This window comes from Lepidochelys olivacea, assembly GCF_965140295.1.
Source record: "Lepidochelys olivacea isolate rLepOli2 genome assembly, chromosome: 3".
Taxonomy (NCBI): domain Eukaryota; kingdom Metazoa; phylum Chordata; order Testudines; family Cheloniidae; genus Lepidochelys; species Lepidochelys olivacea.
The window spans coordinates 41,280,669-41,300,415 of NC_140413.1; the positions used below are offsets into that span (position 1 = coordinate 41,280,669).

The window sequence follows — 19,747 nt, forward strand, 5'->3', positions numbered from 1 at the left end:
ATCTTCCTAACAAAACAGCTCTCCTTCTCCAACTTTAACTGAATCTAATGTCAAAAATCCTAGCCATATTTCACCACTTTTGCCTCACGCCACACACCCTGCCCTCCTCCTGACTCCATTTCTGTCTCCACACAGGATCTCATTGGTGAAAACTGAGAAAATAATATGCGACCTGCCTTCCCTTCTCCTCCAACTCTCGCCCCCCTCTTCCCTGTCATTGGCACAAACATTTCTCATATGCTGTCCTCCCCTAACTCCTCCACTTGCTCCAGTGACCCCATCCCAACCCATTTCCTGATATCCCTTGTGCCCAATCTCATCCCCATTTTACTCATCCCATTAACTTTCACTCTGCTCTGGCTTTTTCTCTTCATGATACATGCATGCTTTGGTCTCTCACAGTTAAAGAAAAATGCCCACACTCTTGACCCCACTTGCCTCTCCAACTAGTATTCCAGCTCTCTTCTCCCTTTCATCTGTAAGCTCAGTGAACATGCTGTCTACAATCACTGTCTGGAATGTCTTCTCCAATTACATGCTAGACCCTGTCCAATCTGGATTTTGCCCCTTGGACTCCATTGAAACTATCCTCCCCAAAGTCTCTATTGAGCTCTTCTTAAGTAAAGCTCAGAACCAGGACTCCAGCTACATCCTTCTTGACCTGCTGGCTGCCTTCAACATCATCAGCCATGCTCCTTTTCTTGAAATCTTCTCTTCCTTTGGCTTCTGTGATGCTATCCTTTCCTGATTCTCTTCCTACCTCTCTAATCGTTCCTTAACATCTCTTTTGGAAGATCCTTCTCATTTTCCCTCCAACTTTCTGTGGAGTTCTACAGGAATCTGTCTTTTGTCCCCTTCTCTTCTTCCTCTACACCTTATCTCTGGGTAATCCCATCAACACACACAATTTCAGCTATCATCTCTGCGCTTTCAACTCTCAGATTTACCTCTCTACTCCAGACCTGTCTCCTTTTGTCCAAATTAAAATCTCAGCCTGTCTTTGACATCTCCTTGTGGATGTCTAGCCACCAGCTCAGACTCAACATGGCTACAGCAGAACTCTTAATCTTCTGTCCCTGCTTCTGTTCCAAGCTGTCCCTGCTACCTCCTTTCTCAATCACTGTGGACCATACCACCATTCGGCCTATCACCGAAGCCTGTAACCAAAGCATCATTTTCAACTTCGAGCTCTTTAGATCAGTGGTTCTCAACGTGTGGTCTGCAGACCCTTAGGGATACGCCACTATAATCAAGGGGAGGGTCTGGAAACTGATTGGTCCCTCCCAGAGGTGATGTGTGGTGGTGGGGGGAAGCATGCAGAGTCATGACCCCCCAGATTTCTGCCTTCTTAGGGGACCCAGCCAGAGGGACTGCCACAGACTCTGCCTCACAGGGCATTGGGGGTGGGCAAGGCCTTGGGCAACCTCTCGCCAGATTGCCCAGCAGTGAATAGGCAGCGGCTCTCCCAGTGGCCAGTCACTGCGAGTCCATGCAGTGCAGGAAGAAGGGAAGCAACAGGACAGCTGTCTGGGGGCTGAGGACCCCTTTCCTTGCTACACGGGGCTGCTTCTCCTTCCCTGCTACTGGAGCCCACTGAGATGAGTCGGGGTGGAGGTGGTGCTCTCTCCCTGAGCCCCACCATGCGGGGCTGGCCAGCCCTGCCCCAGAACATTTCTCTGCAGTTGCCTCTGGTCCCTCCGCTGCAGCTGCAGCTACCAGATCCTGCCCACCCTAGCCCGCTAGGTAAGCGGAGCTGGCAAACACCTCTTGCAGGGCCTCAGAGTCCGCCTGGGAAGGGCGACAGGGCCAGGGGAGGGGAAGAGGCCCACAGGGAGGTGCTGACTGACGGATTGGCACTGAATTCTGGGCTTTTGTCAGCTGCCCTGCCCCTGTGACAAGGAGTGTGACATTGTTCCTCACCCCCTCCAACACTCCCCAGGGACCGCCTCCCCATATACAAACACTCCTTCAGCATCCTCCCAGTACACAGACACCCCTCCAACATCTCCCAGATATCCACATATATCACCTAGCAATGCTGTAGTTTATCATTAGTATCTGGTAAGCTGTTAATATTTTAATTTGCAATGTTTTTGGTTGATCTGTTCAAATAATAATAATTTCTCTACAGAAGTATTTGAGATAACTATTAAAGTAACATAAAGAACCAAAAATTGTGAACAACAAAATAATGAGAGGAGAGTGGGGGGGTGGGGTGTCCACAGGTTTGTCTATTTAAGTTTAGGTGTCCCTGTGTAAAAAATGGTTGAGAACCACTGCTCTAGGTCATCACAACCAGACGGTCTAAATCTTGCAGATTTTTCTGCATAACAGCTCTAAGATACGGCCTTTGCTGTCCATCCACACTGCTAAAACTCTCATTCAAGGTCAAGGTCTCATCTTGTATCTTAATTACTGCAACATCTTTTCCCTCTGTCCTTGAAAAATGCTATCTTGCCCTGCTCGTAGCCCATTCAGAATACTGATGCAAAGATCATTTTTTGAGCCCATTGCTTTGACCATGTTATGCCTCTGTATGCATCTCTCCACTGGCTCCTCCTTCTCTATTGCATCAAACATAAGCTGCTTGTCTTCATTTGCAACACCCTTCACACCCTATTTCCATCCTATCTATCATCTCTCATTTACTGTTGAGATGTCGACTCCCACCTTGGATTGACCCGTCATGCCAGCTTTCATCACCCACTTGTTAAATATTCAAACAAGCATCTTTATGCTTTCTTTCATGCTGTCCCTTGTGCTTGGGAAAAGATCCCCATAAATAGAGCCCTGCAAATCTGCAGACCATTTTGTGGGATTTGATGTGGATACAAATTTTATATCCGCACAGGGCTCTACTGATAAATAGCTGCAAATCTAACTCATTATCCTCTTTCAAAACCCTCTTTAAAACTCTCCTTTGCTGTGATGCCTACAAAAAACTTGACAACTTTTAGGCCGCTGGTACTCTTATACCAATATTGTTGCTTTTTGTTTCAGTGTAATCTCCCATTGGTCTGTCCGTACACATCTGTTGTCTCTTGCCTTATACTTAAGTTGTAAGCTATGCAAATTCAAATAATATGAAGAGTCATAACCCCTCTATGCTAGAGTGTACCCACAATCTTGCCCTAAATGTCGACGTGGTCATATTCATATGCACAAGATTTACTGAAGGTGTTTTACAAGTACAGAAACAACATACATGAACAGATACCAGGCAATAGGACAAATGAACAATTCATTAAATACAAAACTTACTAAAGAAAAGCAAGACTGAGAACTAAAAAGTTAATAGAACAAGGTTTCTTTATGCAAATGAATGCCCAACCCTGCAAATCCTTACTCTTGTGAGTAGTTCTTACTTATGTGAGTAATCCACTCATTGCAAACAGGAATCTTTATCCTTTATATAGCATAGACTTCTATTAAATTAATTTTAAAGTTCATATATCTAACCTATCATAATAATCAACAGTGAAAAAGAATGTTTAAAGGTCTAACGAAACACAAAACCCAGGTGGGGTTCTCCCAGCTGTATAACTATAAGGAAAAGCAGTACCAGCTGCCAAGTACACAAGAAATGCTGAGACAGATTAAATCCAGTGCAGAGTAAAATTTAAAAGATTCAATAAAATATATCTGGATTTTAAATTTTAACTAAATATAAAACAGTACATTGATTTTTGTCTTGTCAGTCACACTGAAGCATGCACAGTTAAATTCCTTCAAGTCCAGGCTTGATACTAATATATCAAATATAGAGCATAACAACATTCTTTCCATATTTTTCACCTTTTCATTAAAGAAAAAAAGTTATTTTTTTTTCTATAGAGAACAATGTGCAAGTTCGGTATCCACTAAAAAGATTTACAAATATAGATTTGGGGTATTTTACCTTTTTTATTATTCATTTGTGGTCGTGCCCATTTTATATAAGGTGCTTTCCAAACGGTCACAAAAGACTATCTAGGCTTCAAGGAGTTTACAGTCTAAGTGGTTTTTCTTTTTAAATCTTCTGTTCATATAATCCCATGAAAAAAAAAATCACATTTATGCACCCGTCGGTGAGTGTCCTAAGAAAAATCAAACTGTCGACTGGACAATTCAGTTTTCCCTAAAGCCACTGAAATAATCTGTGACTCAGTTTATTCTGGGTCAACAGTTTATTTTAAGAAATTAATGGAGAGAAAAGTTCTCAGAGTGCTTGCTTCCTGGAGCTTTGTCTGGGCTCTCTTCCATATGCAATAAAGACAGTAGTTGAGCTTGTCACAGTTCAGGGCAACTGTACCTGTATTTCCCCCGGTGATGGTGCACCAAGGGAACCTACACTCAGGTTTCTGTCTCCCCAGCCATCCACCCCTCTGTTCAAAGACATGAATTTTTCTCTCTCCTAACCAGGGTATTTCCAGGCTGCACAGGTCTCTGCGGGCACTGTGAATTCTCCAGCCAAGTCAGACTGCGGAATCAGTCCTGCTCTGCTTTTCTCCTCAGAGGCTATAAAAAGTGTAATCACCCACAGTTAAGTTACCACACAGCTCTTTCTAAGCAGGCCCATTTATTCTTGAGGTAAAAGCATTACAGAAAAAACTATAAAAAAAACCCTACAGGCATGCTAATAAGCTTACCAAAGATCACCCCAACTCCAGGACTCTGGTCAGTGTCAGACATTACAACTCTTTCCTGTTGGTCCTGTTGAAGGTCCTGTCCATTTACTAGATCAGAAAGAAGACCCCGAGTCAGTTTAAACTCCAGTTAACTGATCCAAAGTGTCCTTTCTTTGTTTGCCGGGCTCTAGAGAATCCAGTCTGAATCAGTGTGTGTAAATCTTTCCAAGTTGTGGTGCCCTTTGGGAGGTGTTACAACCTGAGTGAATTTGCCACTGTTCTTAGTTCCCAGAGGACTGTGCTCTCTCTCCCCACACAATCCTGGGCCACAGTGATACATAAACTTAATAAGAGTGAGATCTAACTCAACTCAATAAGAGCTGTCCAGGGTATTGCAAGAAATTGCCGCCTGTCACAGAGCTCAGCTAATATTCTATTGAATTATTCAAAACTAGTTTGGTCATTTTGTGAAAGTCTAGAAGAACGCAGGGTGTGGTTGTGACCTGATTCTATAGAGTGTGCAAAGGTGTGGTAGGGAGTAAGAAATCCCACAGCCCTTTTGCAGATTCTCTATTGGGGCTACTTGCATTGCAGCTGAGCTCTGTGTGCTCAAAGGATTGTAGGGGCTGCACCTGAGATGCGATGGACTTGCCTTTGTGGCCCCCTCTACCCCAAACAACTGAGCTGCATGGCAATGCAGGGTTTATGTTGCATTCCATAAAATATATCACTATTCCCCCAGTGCAACAAGGGCCCTAAGAAAAATTAAGTTTCTCTTTTAGGCACAGTGCCACCCAATGCTCCCCCTGGGACTATGCACTCATGTTCTATCGCCTACTCTGGACATGCAAATAGCACAATCTAGTCCTTAACTAAAAAACTCAGATACCATAGCGTTCTGCATACTGTAAATGCCTAGCTAGATCAGCAGACACAGACAGGCTGTCAGTCAGAACTCAAGAAAGCATGAGCCATTCCAAAACTATTCTGTGGTTTAATTTCTTACATCAGATTCATGAATGCATCCAATATGCCCACTTTTTTAACAATTCTGAAGTAATCATCATCTTTATTTTTTGGTAGTCTGCGGTTGGCAGTGGAAGCTGGCAAAGGGTCAATGCCCAGGTTGCAGTGAGATCTCCTCGCTATGCAGTGTTTGATCTTTCAGAAGGAAAATCATATGTTTTCCGAGTCTTGTCAGCAAACAAGCATGGCATTAGCGATCCTTCTGAAACAACACCACCAATTCAAGCACAAGAGACCATTGGTAAGACAGCATAGTAAATGCCACTGATACTTAAAAAAATGCAAATAAAGTATGCTTTTAAAAATTAAAGTGTGCATTATAATCAAATTGAATTGTATGAACAGGTGTATTTTTCAAGGGCAACCAACTTGCCACATTTTTGTTGCATTTGGGATTCTGCATAGCTATTGCATCTCCTTTTGCTGTGTAATGGAAGTGTTAAAATGTTAAATTAATTTCAGTTGGTCGTTCTTCAATGGCGCTTATTAATGTGAATTTTTACAAAAGTAGGACTAGATATCCTGGCCAGACTCCAGTTTAGGTAATTATAGGCTACCTTAATTTCCCTGTAGCTTCAGTTAGATGAAATAGCCTTTCCTTCCCTTCCTAATAACCCTGTTGAGGATTGTTGCTGGTGCAGAATTCCAATTTTTCACAGGTGGCTGCATTTCAGTGATAATTGAAGATATGTCTGCACACACAGTGGCTACTTTTCAAAATTCACCTAAATTGTATACTTGGATCCCACATGTACACATGCAAATGGGAATTTAGGGGAGCAATTACCTACTTTGTGTTCAAAAGTGTGGTTGTGTACTCAGTTTAACAGTGGTCACAAACAGAAAGCACCAGTTGCCACATTATGGAACTCAGATATCACAGTATTTCAATATACTTACTAAAGAATAAGAAACAACTATATTATTTAATATGGCACAATATATAAAATGCTAATAGATACTGACTTATATCAACCAGGGTTTTAAAAATTCAACTCACCACCTATAAGGTAATTTGAGATCATTTGGGATGAAATAAAAATATTTTGTGTTTGTACTTCTATAGTAGCTTTGATTTATACCTACTTAATAAACATAAAATACTTAAATTGTTTCCCTGACATTACGGGGGCCTCGGGCCCTGGTGCATCTCGGGTCCTTTCTATCTTCTGCCTGTGGCACAAAATAGTCTAGTGTTCTGTGAGCTGTAATACCATGGTCTAATTTTGATTATTGGGTCTATTGTGTGGGTGCTGGGTGGTGTTGATGGCCTGTGATGTACAGGAGATCAGTCTTGGTCCCTTCTGGCCTTAAACTCTGACTCTAAATCGCAGAACACTCCACTTAGGTAGGCAATAAAAATACTGGATTTATTTTACCCAGCTCTAAAAATCAGCCACACCTAGGAACAGCTGAACATGGCACAGTGACAACTTGGGACAGGAAGTGAAAGATACCATTTCAATTGAAACTGCAAGAACATTTTAGGTAGGGAGAATTTAATTACCTGAGCTGGAATTTATGGTTAACCTTCCTACCATTCAAGCTGCAGTACCAGGTAAATGTGCAGTACCGTGTAAGGTATTATTATTATATTTAAATAGTAACAGACCAGAAATTGTGTCCATCTTCTTTCTTTAGTTTTGTGCTGCTTGCTACAGTTCCGGCTACAGTCACTTGATCCTTTTACTGATATAGCTTTGTGAGCTATTATTCACTGCTGGGTGAAATTTACTCCTGTGCACAAGCTCCATGCACCACTTATGTCCCGTATTTTGAGGCCATAAGTGGAAGTTACTTGGTGCATAGACCTTGTACAGACCTTCAGCACAGAGGTGAATTTCTCCTCACTATAAAGATATTCAGGCCCCCATTCAGGATTTAAGTCTATCTATATTCAGGGAATCCATCCCCCTTTAACTAAGTTCAGTTAAGACTTGCTTAACTTCACACATGTGCTTAACTGCTGTAATGAATAGCAATGCTTTCCTAAATCAGGGCCTTATCAGTTGTTTTGAAAGTAGTTTTTCCTACTGTTTTTTTAGTTTTGTAGTCTTTGTACTTTTGTAAGTTTCATTTGCTTCTGATAGGTTCAAGAATACTATAGTGGGTGCATTTAAAACATTTCTTCTGCTAGTATTCATTGTAAGGGCAAGCGTTCGTTCTCATACTGAGATACTCTTTCAAAGAGAAGAAACTTTAAGTGAGTCTACTTTATATAATGTAAGTAAAATCAATAAAGCCCTGCAGTATGTAACAGGAATAGCCAGACATATGAATCACTTATAGTACAGCAACTATGCCAATGTATCACATAACAAAATGAATAGAAAAAGTCACAGCTAGTAAGATTTAAATCCTGGAAAGTATACAATGCTGTATCTAGTTGAATTAGTCACTACTTGTTTATATATCCGTTACTATAAACCTAGTGAACATTTCTGATATCTCTTTTGCATAGGTGTCCCATCTGCTCCTGGTCGCATACTGGCAACAAGAAATACAAAAACATCAGTTGTAGTACAGTGGGACAAGCCAAAACATGAAGAAGATCTGTTTGGCTATTATATTGATACTTCTGTGGTTGGAACAAACCACTGGGAACCTTGCAATCATAAACCTATTAAATATAATAGGTACTGGTAATACCTCTGTGTATCCAGATAGTTTGAAATCTATTGCATATTAATATGCTGTACAGAGCTAGTTGGAAGCTTTCTAACAAAATGTTTTCTATGAAAATGTCTATTTTCAGGAAATTGAAGTTTTTATGGGAAATGTCCATCTTTGATGATAGGGGGCGAGGGGAGGGATTTTCACCAAGCAACCAAAACCTTGAAAGCTGAAAAAGAATTCAGATGGTGTAGCAAAAATTCGTTTTCATTGACATGTTCCTGTGGAGGAAAAAGGCATTTTCTGACCATATCTAATAATATACCCCACCCTTTCATCAGAAATCTATGTCTATCCCACCCGTAGTAAGTGGCTCAGAACATTAAAGAATCTGTTAAGGATACATGATTTAAAATGAACAACAAATATTTGATGGTTTTTTTTTTAAAATCAGGTTTGTGGTTCATGGTCTGACAACTGGAGAGAATTACATCTTCCGTGTGAAAGCTGCGAATGCTGTGGGGGTCAGTGAAAATTCTCAAGAATCTGAACCTATAACAGTACAGGCAGCCCTCAGTAAGTGTGGTTCTGGGCAGCTCTGCTTTGCATTTGTTTTGTGGGTTAAAATTTTGATACCAACTAACTCCTATGGTCTTATTTAGACTAAGAGTACCCTTTTCAGACATGGAACATCTGTCAGCGTGTTAAAGTTTACTATCATGCATTTGGCTACTGTGCAGGGAAAAGACAGTGTAAAGGAAGAAAGTTTTTTTTATGAAAGACATTTTAGAAATCCAGGGCCAGATTTACCCCTATTCCCAGGCTGCTTTGTGTTGTTAAACTTGCCTGTGACAGATTTCTAATGCTCATTTAGGGCAAATCAGTTTACTAGTCAATCTGGTGCACCAAGAAGACTTTCAGGTACTACCAGGCTACACCCAACAGAAAATTGTTTGATTGCTGGAACAGTCAAGGCAAATGCCTTTCCTGTCTCTCACAAACAGCCTTGGATGCCTTCTAGTTGGTTATTATTTATTTATTACCCTTACCTAACCACCATCACAGTCATATGCAGCAAGTCTATTTACAGCTTTTCCTAATCCTCAGCCTTTTCTCCTGAAAGAGAAAGAACTCTTACCATCCTGAGATCCTCTTTCTGAGCTTTGCTAGCCTTTTCCTTTGGACTTCCTTTCGGTGCTTTTAACTAGCCTCTCCACCAGGTGGGATAATTTAGCTCTTTAGCTAATAAACCCCCAGTCTGCTTAGGCAATTAAGTCCTCTCCTCTTCCATCAGGCCTTTCCTAGTAAAGCTAATGAATGCTTAACTGATCAGAGTGCTGGATCAGCTACTGGCTGTCACAATTAGATCAGTAGGTTTGATGGAAACCCAGATTTCCTTTTAATACAAAATATAGTCGGGAAGATCCGCATCTTCCAGCATTCTGCAAGCAAAGCCTCAATCTAAGCAATCCATTTCTGCCCTTAGTTGCATGCTCCATTGGCTTGAATAGGCATCATACAGGCTTATTGGAGGGCATAATGGTTCCTAGGGCCACAATGCACACACACAGGTAAAGTATAATCTCTATTTCTATTCTGCCTTTGATTCCCCAATTGCATTCACAGCCTTGAGACTTGAATGAAAAGTAACAAAAATGTCCTGCACTTGGAAGATCAGTTTGATTTAATAGTGTATTCTTTCAGTAAGAAAAATTTTCAATTAAATATTTGAATGTGTTCTCTTTCAAAGTTGCAGAGGAAGGGCAATCAACATTGCTTTCAGAAATATTTTTTTAAAAGATTTGGATATTAGAAGACTTTTCCTTAACCTTTGATATTTTATTATTGAAAAAAATCTATTCTATTTGATTGTTTTAGGAGGGAGTGTACCTCATATCGGTAGGTAGTAGGAAAGTATGCTTACATTTGTTTACCTTTAGATTCTAATACACCTGCACTTTTTAACGTTGCAGCATCTCTTCTCAGGCACCATTGCAGTCACTTAGTCAGTTGGAAGGCATCAAAATAAAATAAAAATAACAGATTTTTTGGAATTTGTCTTCACATTTTATTTGAAGTTGTTGGTTGCATGGGGCTGCATCATTTAACACTGCACCGTCTTATGGCCCAACCTTGCAAACCCATACACCTGTGAGTAGTGCTTATCCATATCAGCAGTCATAACTGGGAACTTAATGGGAGCACTCACATAGCTGAAGTGACTGACATGTGTGGGTTTGCAGGATCGAGGCTTTCCACCGGTAAGAATTCACTGGTGCTCACTACTATTTAACTTGACGGGGTAATAGCAGAAAAGCCCAGGCTGTTTAACAAAAGCTAGACCCACTCTGAGGTGCTGAGATACATTTCACATGCTTTATTACAGCTGGCTGTGAATGGTGCTCTGGAGTTTCACCCGTGTTTGGAAAGGAACAATGCCTGTCTTTGCTGATTGCTGTCAGTACTTCATGCTGATCGTAAATACAGCTCTAAAAGCAGAGACTATATTGGGCCTCGGGTAGATTTTTTTTTCTAGTCTTTTAAATGTGATGGGCCAAATTCTATGCAGGAAGACCCAGTAACTCAGCTGAAATGCTCTGGGGAGCTCCAGGGGAGGGAACCTAGCTAGCACTGCTTAGAGAACTACAGATACAGGAAGGGGCACCTTTAGCGAAGGTTATGATCACAGATGGCAAATGCAAGATAGTGCTGGGGGAAGTGCATGTTAGGCCTGTTGAATAGGAGTAACAAGCAGCACAGGAAAACAATCTTACAAACCCTCTTGCAAGCTCTGGAGATATGCCTTCTCCTGGCTTTAGCAGGTATAATGTCTTCGGGGAAAACTCACAAAGAACATTATTCTTCCTGGTTCAATGTAGCTTAGGCTTGTGGCATCTTAACAAAGCTCACAGCAGTGAACATAGCAACCTCGGTTTGAAGTACATGCTAGAAGATTTCAGAAGCCTTGGTCAGGAGGTATTTTCATTAACATCAACACTGCTGAAGACCCTTTAGTGTTGAGTGAGACATCCTTGCACCTATTTGAACATTTCAGCGTATTAGGAATGTGTTGATCCAGACAGCCTTCTGTTCCATTCCATTCCAGCCATTTTATAACTTGCATTGTCAGCATTATTGCCAAAGAATGCAAAATCTGATAATATTGGGCAGACATAGCAGCAAAAACTCTTTTGGCAAAGGGTCTCTTACTTGCTTGCTGTTGTTCACCAAGGTATTAGTCATCTCAAAGTGAATTTTTATTACTATTCTTACAGACCATTGCGTAGATGCAGTAACCTGTAGCCATATGTTATAGAAGAGAAGAGGGGGAAAATGACTGTATTTCTTCTAGCTGTTGTGTTTTGAACACTGTACTAATACTCAGTATGCTTATTTTCTTGTAGCCTGTCCATCACATCCTTATGGCATCACACTCCTTAACTGTGATGGTCACTCAATGACTCTCGGGTGGAAACTGCCAAAGTTCAGCGGAGGATCACCAGTCCTTGGTTATTATATAGATAAGAGGGAGGCTCATCACCATAACTGGCATGAAGTCAATTCTTCCCCTGTTAAGGAGAGAATTTATACGGTTGGTATTATTTTACTCTTGGACAATTGGCAAAGTTTTACTTGTTTGAAGGGACACTACTAAAAATGGCTCAGTCCCCTCAACTGTGTGTTGTGGAGAGCTACAAAGTGTGACAAACTTGAGAATTGGGGTGGAGAGGCATGCAGAGGGAAAGACAGCAATGCAGTACAATCCACTGCCCCCCTAGACCTAGAGAAGTATGGCTGGTTGATGAGGGAGATTTGAGGAATAGATTGGAAGCATGTTTCCTATTCAGGGCAGAGTAACTTGTGATCTAAAAAGGTGTCATACACCAGGTCTTTAACATATGGTGGGAGGGCAGACGAATATGGCTGAGCAGGCTACTATGCTGCCTGTAGTGTGGGAGGGCTGGAGAGAGAACAGAGATGGGCCAAGATCAAAGGAAGCAGGCCTGCCCTTTCTGTGGCTCTCTCCCCTCAGCTAAAAAGAAAATCATGCTCCAGCCCTACCACTTTGCCTCTGGTCCAGCTTCCAGTGGAGAGCAAACTCTGTTCTAGAGCAACAGAGGGTCATTATGGATTGATTGATGGTACTTCACATAATTTATGAGGTGCTTTCCAAACAGAGAATAGGGCATGGCTCTTGCCCCAAGGAATTTACAATCTGAAGACACAGAGAGAGATTGGGTGGAAGGGATACAACCATTTAGTAGTGAAGGTGGTGCTTCACCACGTTGGGGTAAAATTAGGTTAAATTATTACATTTTTATTTATTTTTCAAATTTTCTTTCATTTGAAGCATCAAGGATTGGCTACAACTAGAGATCAGACACCTGGTGTCTTGGTCACGTGCTTAGGGGGTTAACCTGCTTGGCATATTTCAGGATGGTAGGGACCTTTCCTCAGGGTCAGATTGGCAGGGACCAGGAGATGGGAGGTTGCCTTCTTCCAGCATGGGGCATGGATCACCTGCTAGGATTGTCTGGGCATGCCTCATCTAATCAATTCTCTGCCATGGCAGGGGAGTCAAGCATTGGTGGCAGCTCAGTCTCTCCTGTTCTCTGCCCGTGGCACACAATGGTGTAGGACTGAACTGCTTTAGTCTAACCCAAGATACTGGACTCCATATAAGGGTAACTGGATGGAATGTAATAGGGGAAGTCAGATTAGATGATTTAATGGTCCCTTCTGGCCTTGAACTCTATAAAACTATAAATTAGAAATTATTCACAAATACTCCTCAGAATTATCAGTATGAGTCCCCTAATTTCCCCATAAGCCTCGCAGCAGGAGTGAGTCTTTAGGAGAGATTTTAATGCAAAGGAGGCAATATTCTTGCTGATGAGCTCATGCACAGGAGCCAGCATGGAAGACACAGGGATGTATGTGTGAGAGCTGACAACTGAAAGGAAAGGCGGGCATTACTGGCTGAGCAGCTGGAGCAGGGGGCATTGGGGAATGAAAGAAGGGCGGATAAGTATGAAAGGGCAGAGTTAGTCAGGGTGTTAAGTTTTTTCTTCTATGCCTTTGTAAACAAATAATGCAAATTAAGAAAAACAAATTAGTCTTTAATTCATTTGGTATCTAAGATCACAGTCCTCCAAGTGGCTGTGCTTGGATGCAGGAGTGTATCTGCTTGCAGTCATCTGAAGGATCGAAGCCTGAAATACTGATTGAAATAAACAAAACAAAGCTTTTAGGCACATAACATATTTTATGATGTCTGGTAAGCATACTAGGCCCTCTGATACACAGTATTAGAACATAAATAGATAGAGAGAAACCAGGAAATCTATGGAGATTCATCCTTTTCCTAAATTAAATAATTGTACCTTACTCCATAAATATGTTTTCCCCTTAACTGGTGGAGGGTTAAACCATTTTTACTGGCTGCACTAAGTTCTTATGTTGTTAGTTAGTTTATATTTTAAGAAATTCTGGCTAAATTCTTTTAGTGCCTGGCATTCTCCTAGCTCAGTTTGGTTTTGCTTTGATCTTGTATTTGACGCTAGTTCAGAAAAACTTTCAAGCATAAATCTCTCTATTCCCATCAAAAATTAAATACTACATTAAGATCCTTCTATTATCTCCTTTTTCTCAAAGACTACTGACCTAGTTTCTCTAACATTTGTGAACATCTAAGATCCTCCAGGCCCTCCACAGTGGTGCCTGTGATTAGCTGAGCCTTCCCTTTCACAATTTTAACAGAAAATAAAACGGGAAGGAAATCTGCAGAGTCTGTGGAGGGTCCAAATGCAGAACCACCACAGTGATTGTGCTGCTCAAGGGGCCAGGCCACAAATAGGCCCTGGGACTTTATGGTCTCCATAAGCTGCAAAGCTGAGCTCAAATAGTGACGCGCTCACCATAAAGAGCCAGGAGAATGACAGATGTGACTAGTGGCTCTGGCTTGGATCTACTGGCCACCAGCTGTGCCCTGCTGATCTCATCCCCAGTGCTATCTCCTCCCTTTCTAGTGTCTATAATATTTAAAGAAAAGAAATAAAAGTCCTACACAACTAAGTACAACAACTGAGAAAAAGCACCCAAACAAGACAAATGCAGGATCTGAGTTATTTAAATATACTCCTCTCCCAAGGGGTTTATTTCCTTTCCCCTTAGATTTCTGTTATCCACCCTTCTTCCCCTTCCACTCCTCAGGATGTGTCATTATTTCCTGTTATGACCTAGGTTGTGCCCTTGTCTTATTCAGCCGAGAAGTACGGCCTCTCTAACACCCCCGGCTCAGTCAATAAGGCCTACATGTATCTGGGCTCTGATTGAACACAGCTCCTGCTCTTCAGATATACCCCCTTGTGAGCAATTGGTTGGGGAGGGGATAGAAGAGTAGAGAGTGGGCATAGGTGATGGAGATGATCCTCTAAGTAGCTGGTCACTCATGAGGTCAAAGTAAGCTCCACCTTTTCCAGAGTGCAAAAATGTATTTCCCACTGCAGCAAGAGGAGGGAAGAGGAGGAACTGTGACTTGAAGGGGTGTGTGTGAGGGACATTACTAAGGCTGATTGTGTGATGGCGAAAGCTGTGCCTATATGAGCTCTCTTGTTTAGACTGTAAGATCCTTGGAGCAGGATCTTGTTTTACTTCCTTGTACAATCTATAGTGCTTAATAATGATTACATCAATCAGTGAATAAATGAAGGTTTTTATTATTAAATTTCCAAGGCCTTGAATAAAAAGTAATACATTTTCATGTATATTAATTTGTCCTTGGCTGTTTTGAAAAGGTAGAGGATTTGACAGAAAACTCCTTCTATGAATTCAAAGTTGCTGCTACAAACCTGGCTGGTATAGGACTTCCCTCAGATCCCAGCGAGCACTTTATGTGTAAAGCCTGGACCATGCCAGAACCTGGTAAGTCTATTAGTTCCTCATAATACTCAATTTAATGCAAATTCCTTGCAACACAGTCAGTTTGAAATCCCAGTGTGAATATAGAAGGAAGCTGTAATTTTCTTACAAGAGTTCCTGTCAAATTGCTTCAGTAGGATGTGTCTGATTTTCAAAAAGCTAAACTAGAAGTGTACTAAATTTGCTGTTACACTGTGAGTGGATGAGATGGCCCAGGTGATATGAAGTGTGTTGGGGGGAGGGATAGCTCAGTGGTTTGAGCATTGACCTGCTAAACCCAGGGTTGTGAGTTCAATCTTTGAGGGGGCCAGTTAGGGATCTGGGCCAAAAATTGGGGGATTGGTCCTGCTTTGAGCAGGGGGTTGGATAGATGACCTCCTGAGGTCCCTTCCAACGCAGATATTCTATGTTAAGGTTTGAATCAGACGCTTATTAGTGGTGAACAAAAGTCATTGTCACTGGATGGCTCTGTGTCCTGTGTGAAATGAATTGATGCCTTCAGTCAATTGCAAGTGAACTGATATATCCATAGCACAATATACACCCTTACAGTTGCACCCATTACTGGCAGTCCCAACAATGTAAGTGATCTCTAATAAGGCAGTTTATAAATAGGCTGACACAGGAAACAAGCCACTACTAGGAAGGCTATTAGCAGTGTCTAGCAAAGACTAAGGGAATGATCTATATCCCACTGAAGTCAGTCAGGGTATGTCTATGCTACAAAGAAACCGCAGCACCAAGTCTTGAGCCCTAGTCAACTGACTCAGGCTCACAGGGCTACAGCCCAGGCTCTGAAACCCTGTGTGTGTGTGTCTCAGAGCTCAGGCTCCAGCATCAACCAAGCAATTTTAGCCAAGCAGCCGGAGTCAATTAGCCTGGACTCTGAAAATCGGTGCTGTGGATTTTTTTATTGTAGTGTAGATGTACCCCTACACTCTTCCCATTGACTTCAGTGGGAGTTGTGTTGGGCCCTAAACAAACAGAGAGGTAAAAGCCCTATTTGTAGTCCCAACAGGACAGCGTTATGGCCCATTAGCATATTGCGAGGGAAAACTGCAGTTCTGCTCTCCATCCTCCTCAAGCTTCAGGCTTCAGGACTGTTAATCACAAGCACTAAATTTACTTTTAAAAAATGTTAAATGAGAAAATGTTACTGGCCCAAGATTCACAGATCACAAATGCTTAACCCGTGTAGGATTGTAAAAAGTAACTCTTCTTTGGTTATTATTGGGGAGCATTCAGAGCGATAATTTTGACTCCAATTTTATTTAATTTCAGGTTCTTTAGTAAAGGGCACATTTTGATGCCCTCATTCACCTTAAGTAGCACCTTTCTTCATGAATGGTCCCATTGACTTCAATGGATCTATTCATGTCTGCTTCCTGAACCAAATGCCTTATTGCATTAATTTTCTCTGGGGAAATTTAAACTGCTTTTCCTACAACTAGATAAAAGTTCTCCCTGACTCCAGTGTGGCTTGATGGGGTTTTAAGTCAGAGGATAATTTTATGATTCTTTTTATTTTATATATGGAAAATAACTTTGGACTGGAATGAGAAACATTTAGCGAAATTCTCCATTGAGTTATACAAGTCCTATCTGTTGGCTTCTATGATATTACAATGGTGTAAGTAAGAGAAATTGACCTGCTGTCCATTATCACATGTGAGATTTTCACATTCTTTTGTAAGTACTGAGGATCAAAATGACATCAAGGGGTAGTTACTCTTCTGAATGGGCCAAGTACTGCACTGATTTTCTCCCTCTGAAATCTTCCACAAAGTCAGTGGAATTACCCAGTGTGTGAACAAGCAAGGATTTTGCCCTTTTGAGTTTATGTCTAAAAATAAAATAAAAGGTGTCTTCAGGAGACAAAGAGGAAATAGCTTTCATTTCCATGATGAACTGCTTGATCTTTTGCGCTCCGCAGTCTGATTGCATTGTTCTCATTTATGCAGTTAACTGAACAGGTGGTATTAAATTTCTTCCTGCTAGAAAAAAAGCTGTTAAAATGTTCTCCAAATGTTCTTTGAAAGTAGTGTTAGAAAATGGCTTAGCAACAACCAAAAGGAGGAAGTGTGATTTGAATTAGGATGGAGTGAAAGTCTGAGCCTTTTATGCTTATTACATAAAGAAATTCCATAAAAACATACATGTCTACCACACACCTGTAATTGCTGTGGATATTGGAAGAGCTCTTACACATTTTGGTACAGAAGTGAGGTTCTTCTACAGGTAGGCCAAAACCCAATGCAAGGTTTCCAATTTCTAATCCAGTGTGTAGGGGAATAGCTGGTGTCCATTTTTTTTCCTGCAAAGCCCCAATCTTAGGTATATCTGTGAGCCTCTATGAGTTTACAATGTCAGCTAATGAATTAGTATTCTACATGAATTAGAACGACAAAAGATTGCACTGTTTACTAGTAGTATAGAGTCCTCTTCATCAAATCTCGGACTACATTTTTCTTCCACCTTCTAGGACTTTAGCAAATACATCTGCCTATAGGAAATTTAACTATTAGTGGCCATAAAGACATTGAGCTTGGGATTTTCAAAGGACCCTAAGACAGTTAGGAATCGAACTTCAGCTCCTTTAGGCTCCTTTGGCAATCTCAGCCTTACATTTACATGAGAAATCTCTTACCTGTACTCATTGGTCTGAAAAAGTGCACAGGTTTATAAAGAAAACTCACTGGTAAATTTATGAATGGAATTGTATGACAAGGTTGCCTGAGACAGCAGGGGACTAGACTTGATGAACAAAGAGGTCCCTTCCAATCCTATGTTCTGTATTTTATATCCAATGGAGAATCACCCCTTTATTGCTCACTAATGATATCCTTATGCATGTCTGCAGAATTATATCCATTATAGCATTTCATGTTGGTTATTTATCATTATTGAAAGTCAGATGGAATGGAGGGAAACACTAATTTATTCAAAAGAACCTGTTTTTGTTCTGTATTTTTGAATGATAGCTGTATACTATTGTAGGTTTGTTCTGTGTGATAGAAATCTGATGTGATTCCTGTTTTGTACTCTGTTAATAAAACTGAGTTTGAACATTTTCATATATAAAGAAATATTGTAAATTGTGTGGTACCAGAACAATTTCAGTGAAAGAAAAAGAAGATGTGGTGGTGAGAATATAAGCCTTCAATATACAAAGACACAAGAACACACATATACTACTTACAGTGTCAGGGGAATTTGAGTGCCTACTATTTTAATAGTTCTTTGTCTAAATGTCCTCTTGAATTCCCTTCCTCTAGGGTGATCTACACCCATCCTCAGACTGAAAAGTGATCTTCTGTCAATGCATATAGAGCCTGATCAAAATCCGATCAAATACATGCAAAATCTCCCACTGACTTCAGTGGGCTTTGGATCAGGCCAGTGGCTCCTGTTTCATACTCACCAATAAAATAGAAACAATAAAACTGAAAATGGAAGTATTGATGCTTAGTCACCAATTTGATTCCAAACTCAATGGAGCAGCCTTGAATTTGAAATAGTGAATTAAAATAACAATAAAAAGAAGCACCTATCCCTCCTCAGAATATTTTAGAGTGCCTGGATTTTCCAGATGAATAATTTAACCTCAAAATTAAACAACTGGGATCCAGCTAACAATGTACGCTTTGGAATACTAATGTTATTCTTGCATAAGGGAGGTGGTGCAGTAAACAGTTTTTGTGAGTTGACATAGACATAGGCATTTTAACCTGAGAAAGTATTGCAATATATACAACTTCTTTTTCTAAAGGGGGGGAATTGAAACAAAACAAAACAAAAAAAAATAAATTGTACATTCCTCCCCCGTCCAAAAGGGCCAGGTTATAAAACGTTATTAAGTTTGACTAATTTTTCAATATTCAAAATATTTTAGGGCCTGCCTATGATCTGACATTCTGTGAAGTTAGGAATACATCACTGGTACTTCTATGGAAAGCACCTGTGTACATTGGTGACAGTCCTGTTACTGGGTATTTTGTGGACTATAAGGAAGTAGATTCAGAAGAGTGGACCACTGCTAATGAAAATCAAATATCACACTGTTACTTAGAGGTAACACTTCATTTACTACAAGGTTGTTGTAGTTATTGTTGTTTCAATGAAAAAGTGACCAAGCAAGAAAACCTGGAGGTGAAAACCTGGCCCCATTGAAATGAATAAAAGTTTTACCATTGATTTCAATGGGGCTAGGATATCACCCTTGGACTTCTGCTAACAAATTCTTATTACTCAGTTATACAAATTTATGTAATTAACACAAACTTCACTCTGTCCTTTTCAAGGTCAATGATTTACATGAGGGCAAAACCTATGTTTTCAAAGTCCGTGCAGTGAATAAAGCCGGTGTAGGCAAATCATCTGATATTTCTGAGCCAGTGCTTGTCGAGGCAAAACCAGGTATGAACTAAATTATGTTATCCCCCAAACATAAAATGTAGATATAATTTAGAAAATGGTGTAAACACTACTGTAGCAGAAATAAGTATTCCAGGAACTCAGGAGAGTTTAATGTTGGTACTGAAAAACTTGTCAGTTTTAACTGAGATAACTATATCTGCTGA

The 19,747-nt window shown here is 40.7% G+C and overlaps 1 protein-coding gene across 1 annotated transcript in view; it reads left to right on the forward strand.

The window, feature by feature from the left end:
• Positions 1-19,747, forward strand: part of MYOM2 (myomesin 2) — a gene marked incomplete at its 5' end in the record, with an annotated part of 101,813 nt that overhangs the window by 44,967 nt on the left and 37,099 nt on the right. Inside the window, 7 exons of the mRNA XM_084624909.1 lie at positions 5,691-5,874; positions 8,095-8,269; positions 8,701-8,822; positions 11,651-11,838; positions 15,044-15,170; positions 19,060-19,238; positions 19,469-19,583. Of these exons, the coding sequence (XP_084481035.1) occupies positions 5,691-5,874; positions 8,095-8,269; positions 8,701-8,822; positions 11,651-11,838; positions 15,044-15,170; positions 19,060-19,238; positions 19,469-19,583 (1,090 nt within the window). The remainder of the gene's footprint in view (positions 1-5,690; positions 5,875-8,094; positions 8,270-8,700; positions 8,823-11,650; positions 11,839-15,043; positions 15,171-19,059; positions 19,239-19,468; positions 19,584-19,747) is intronic.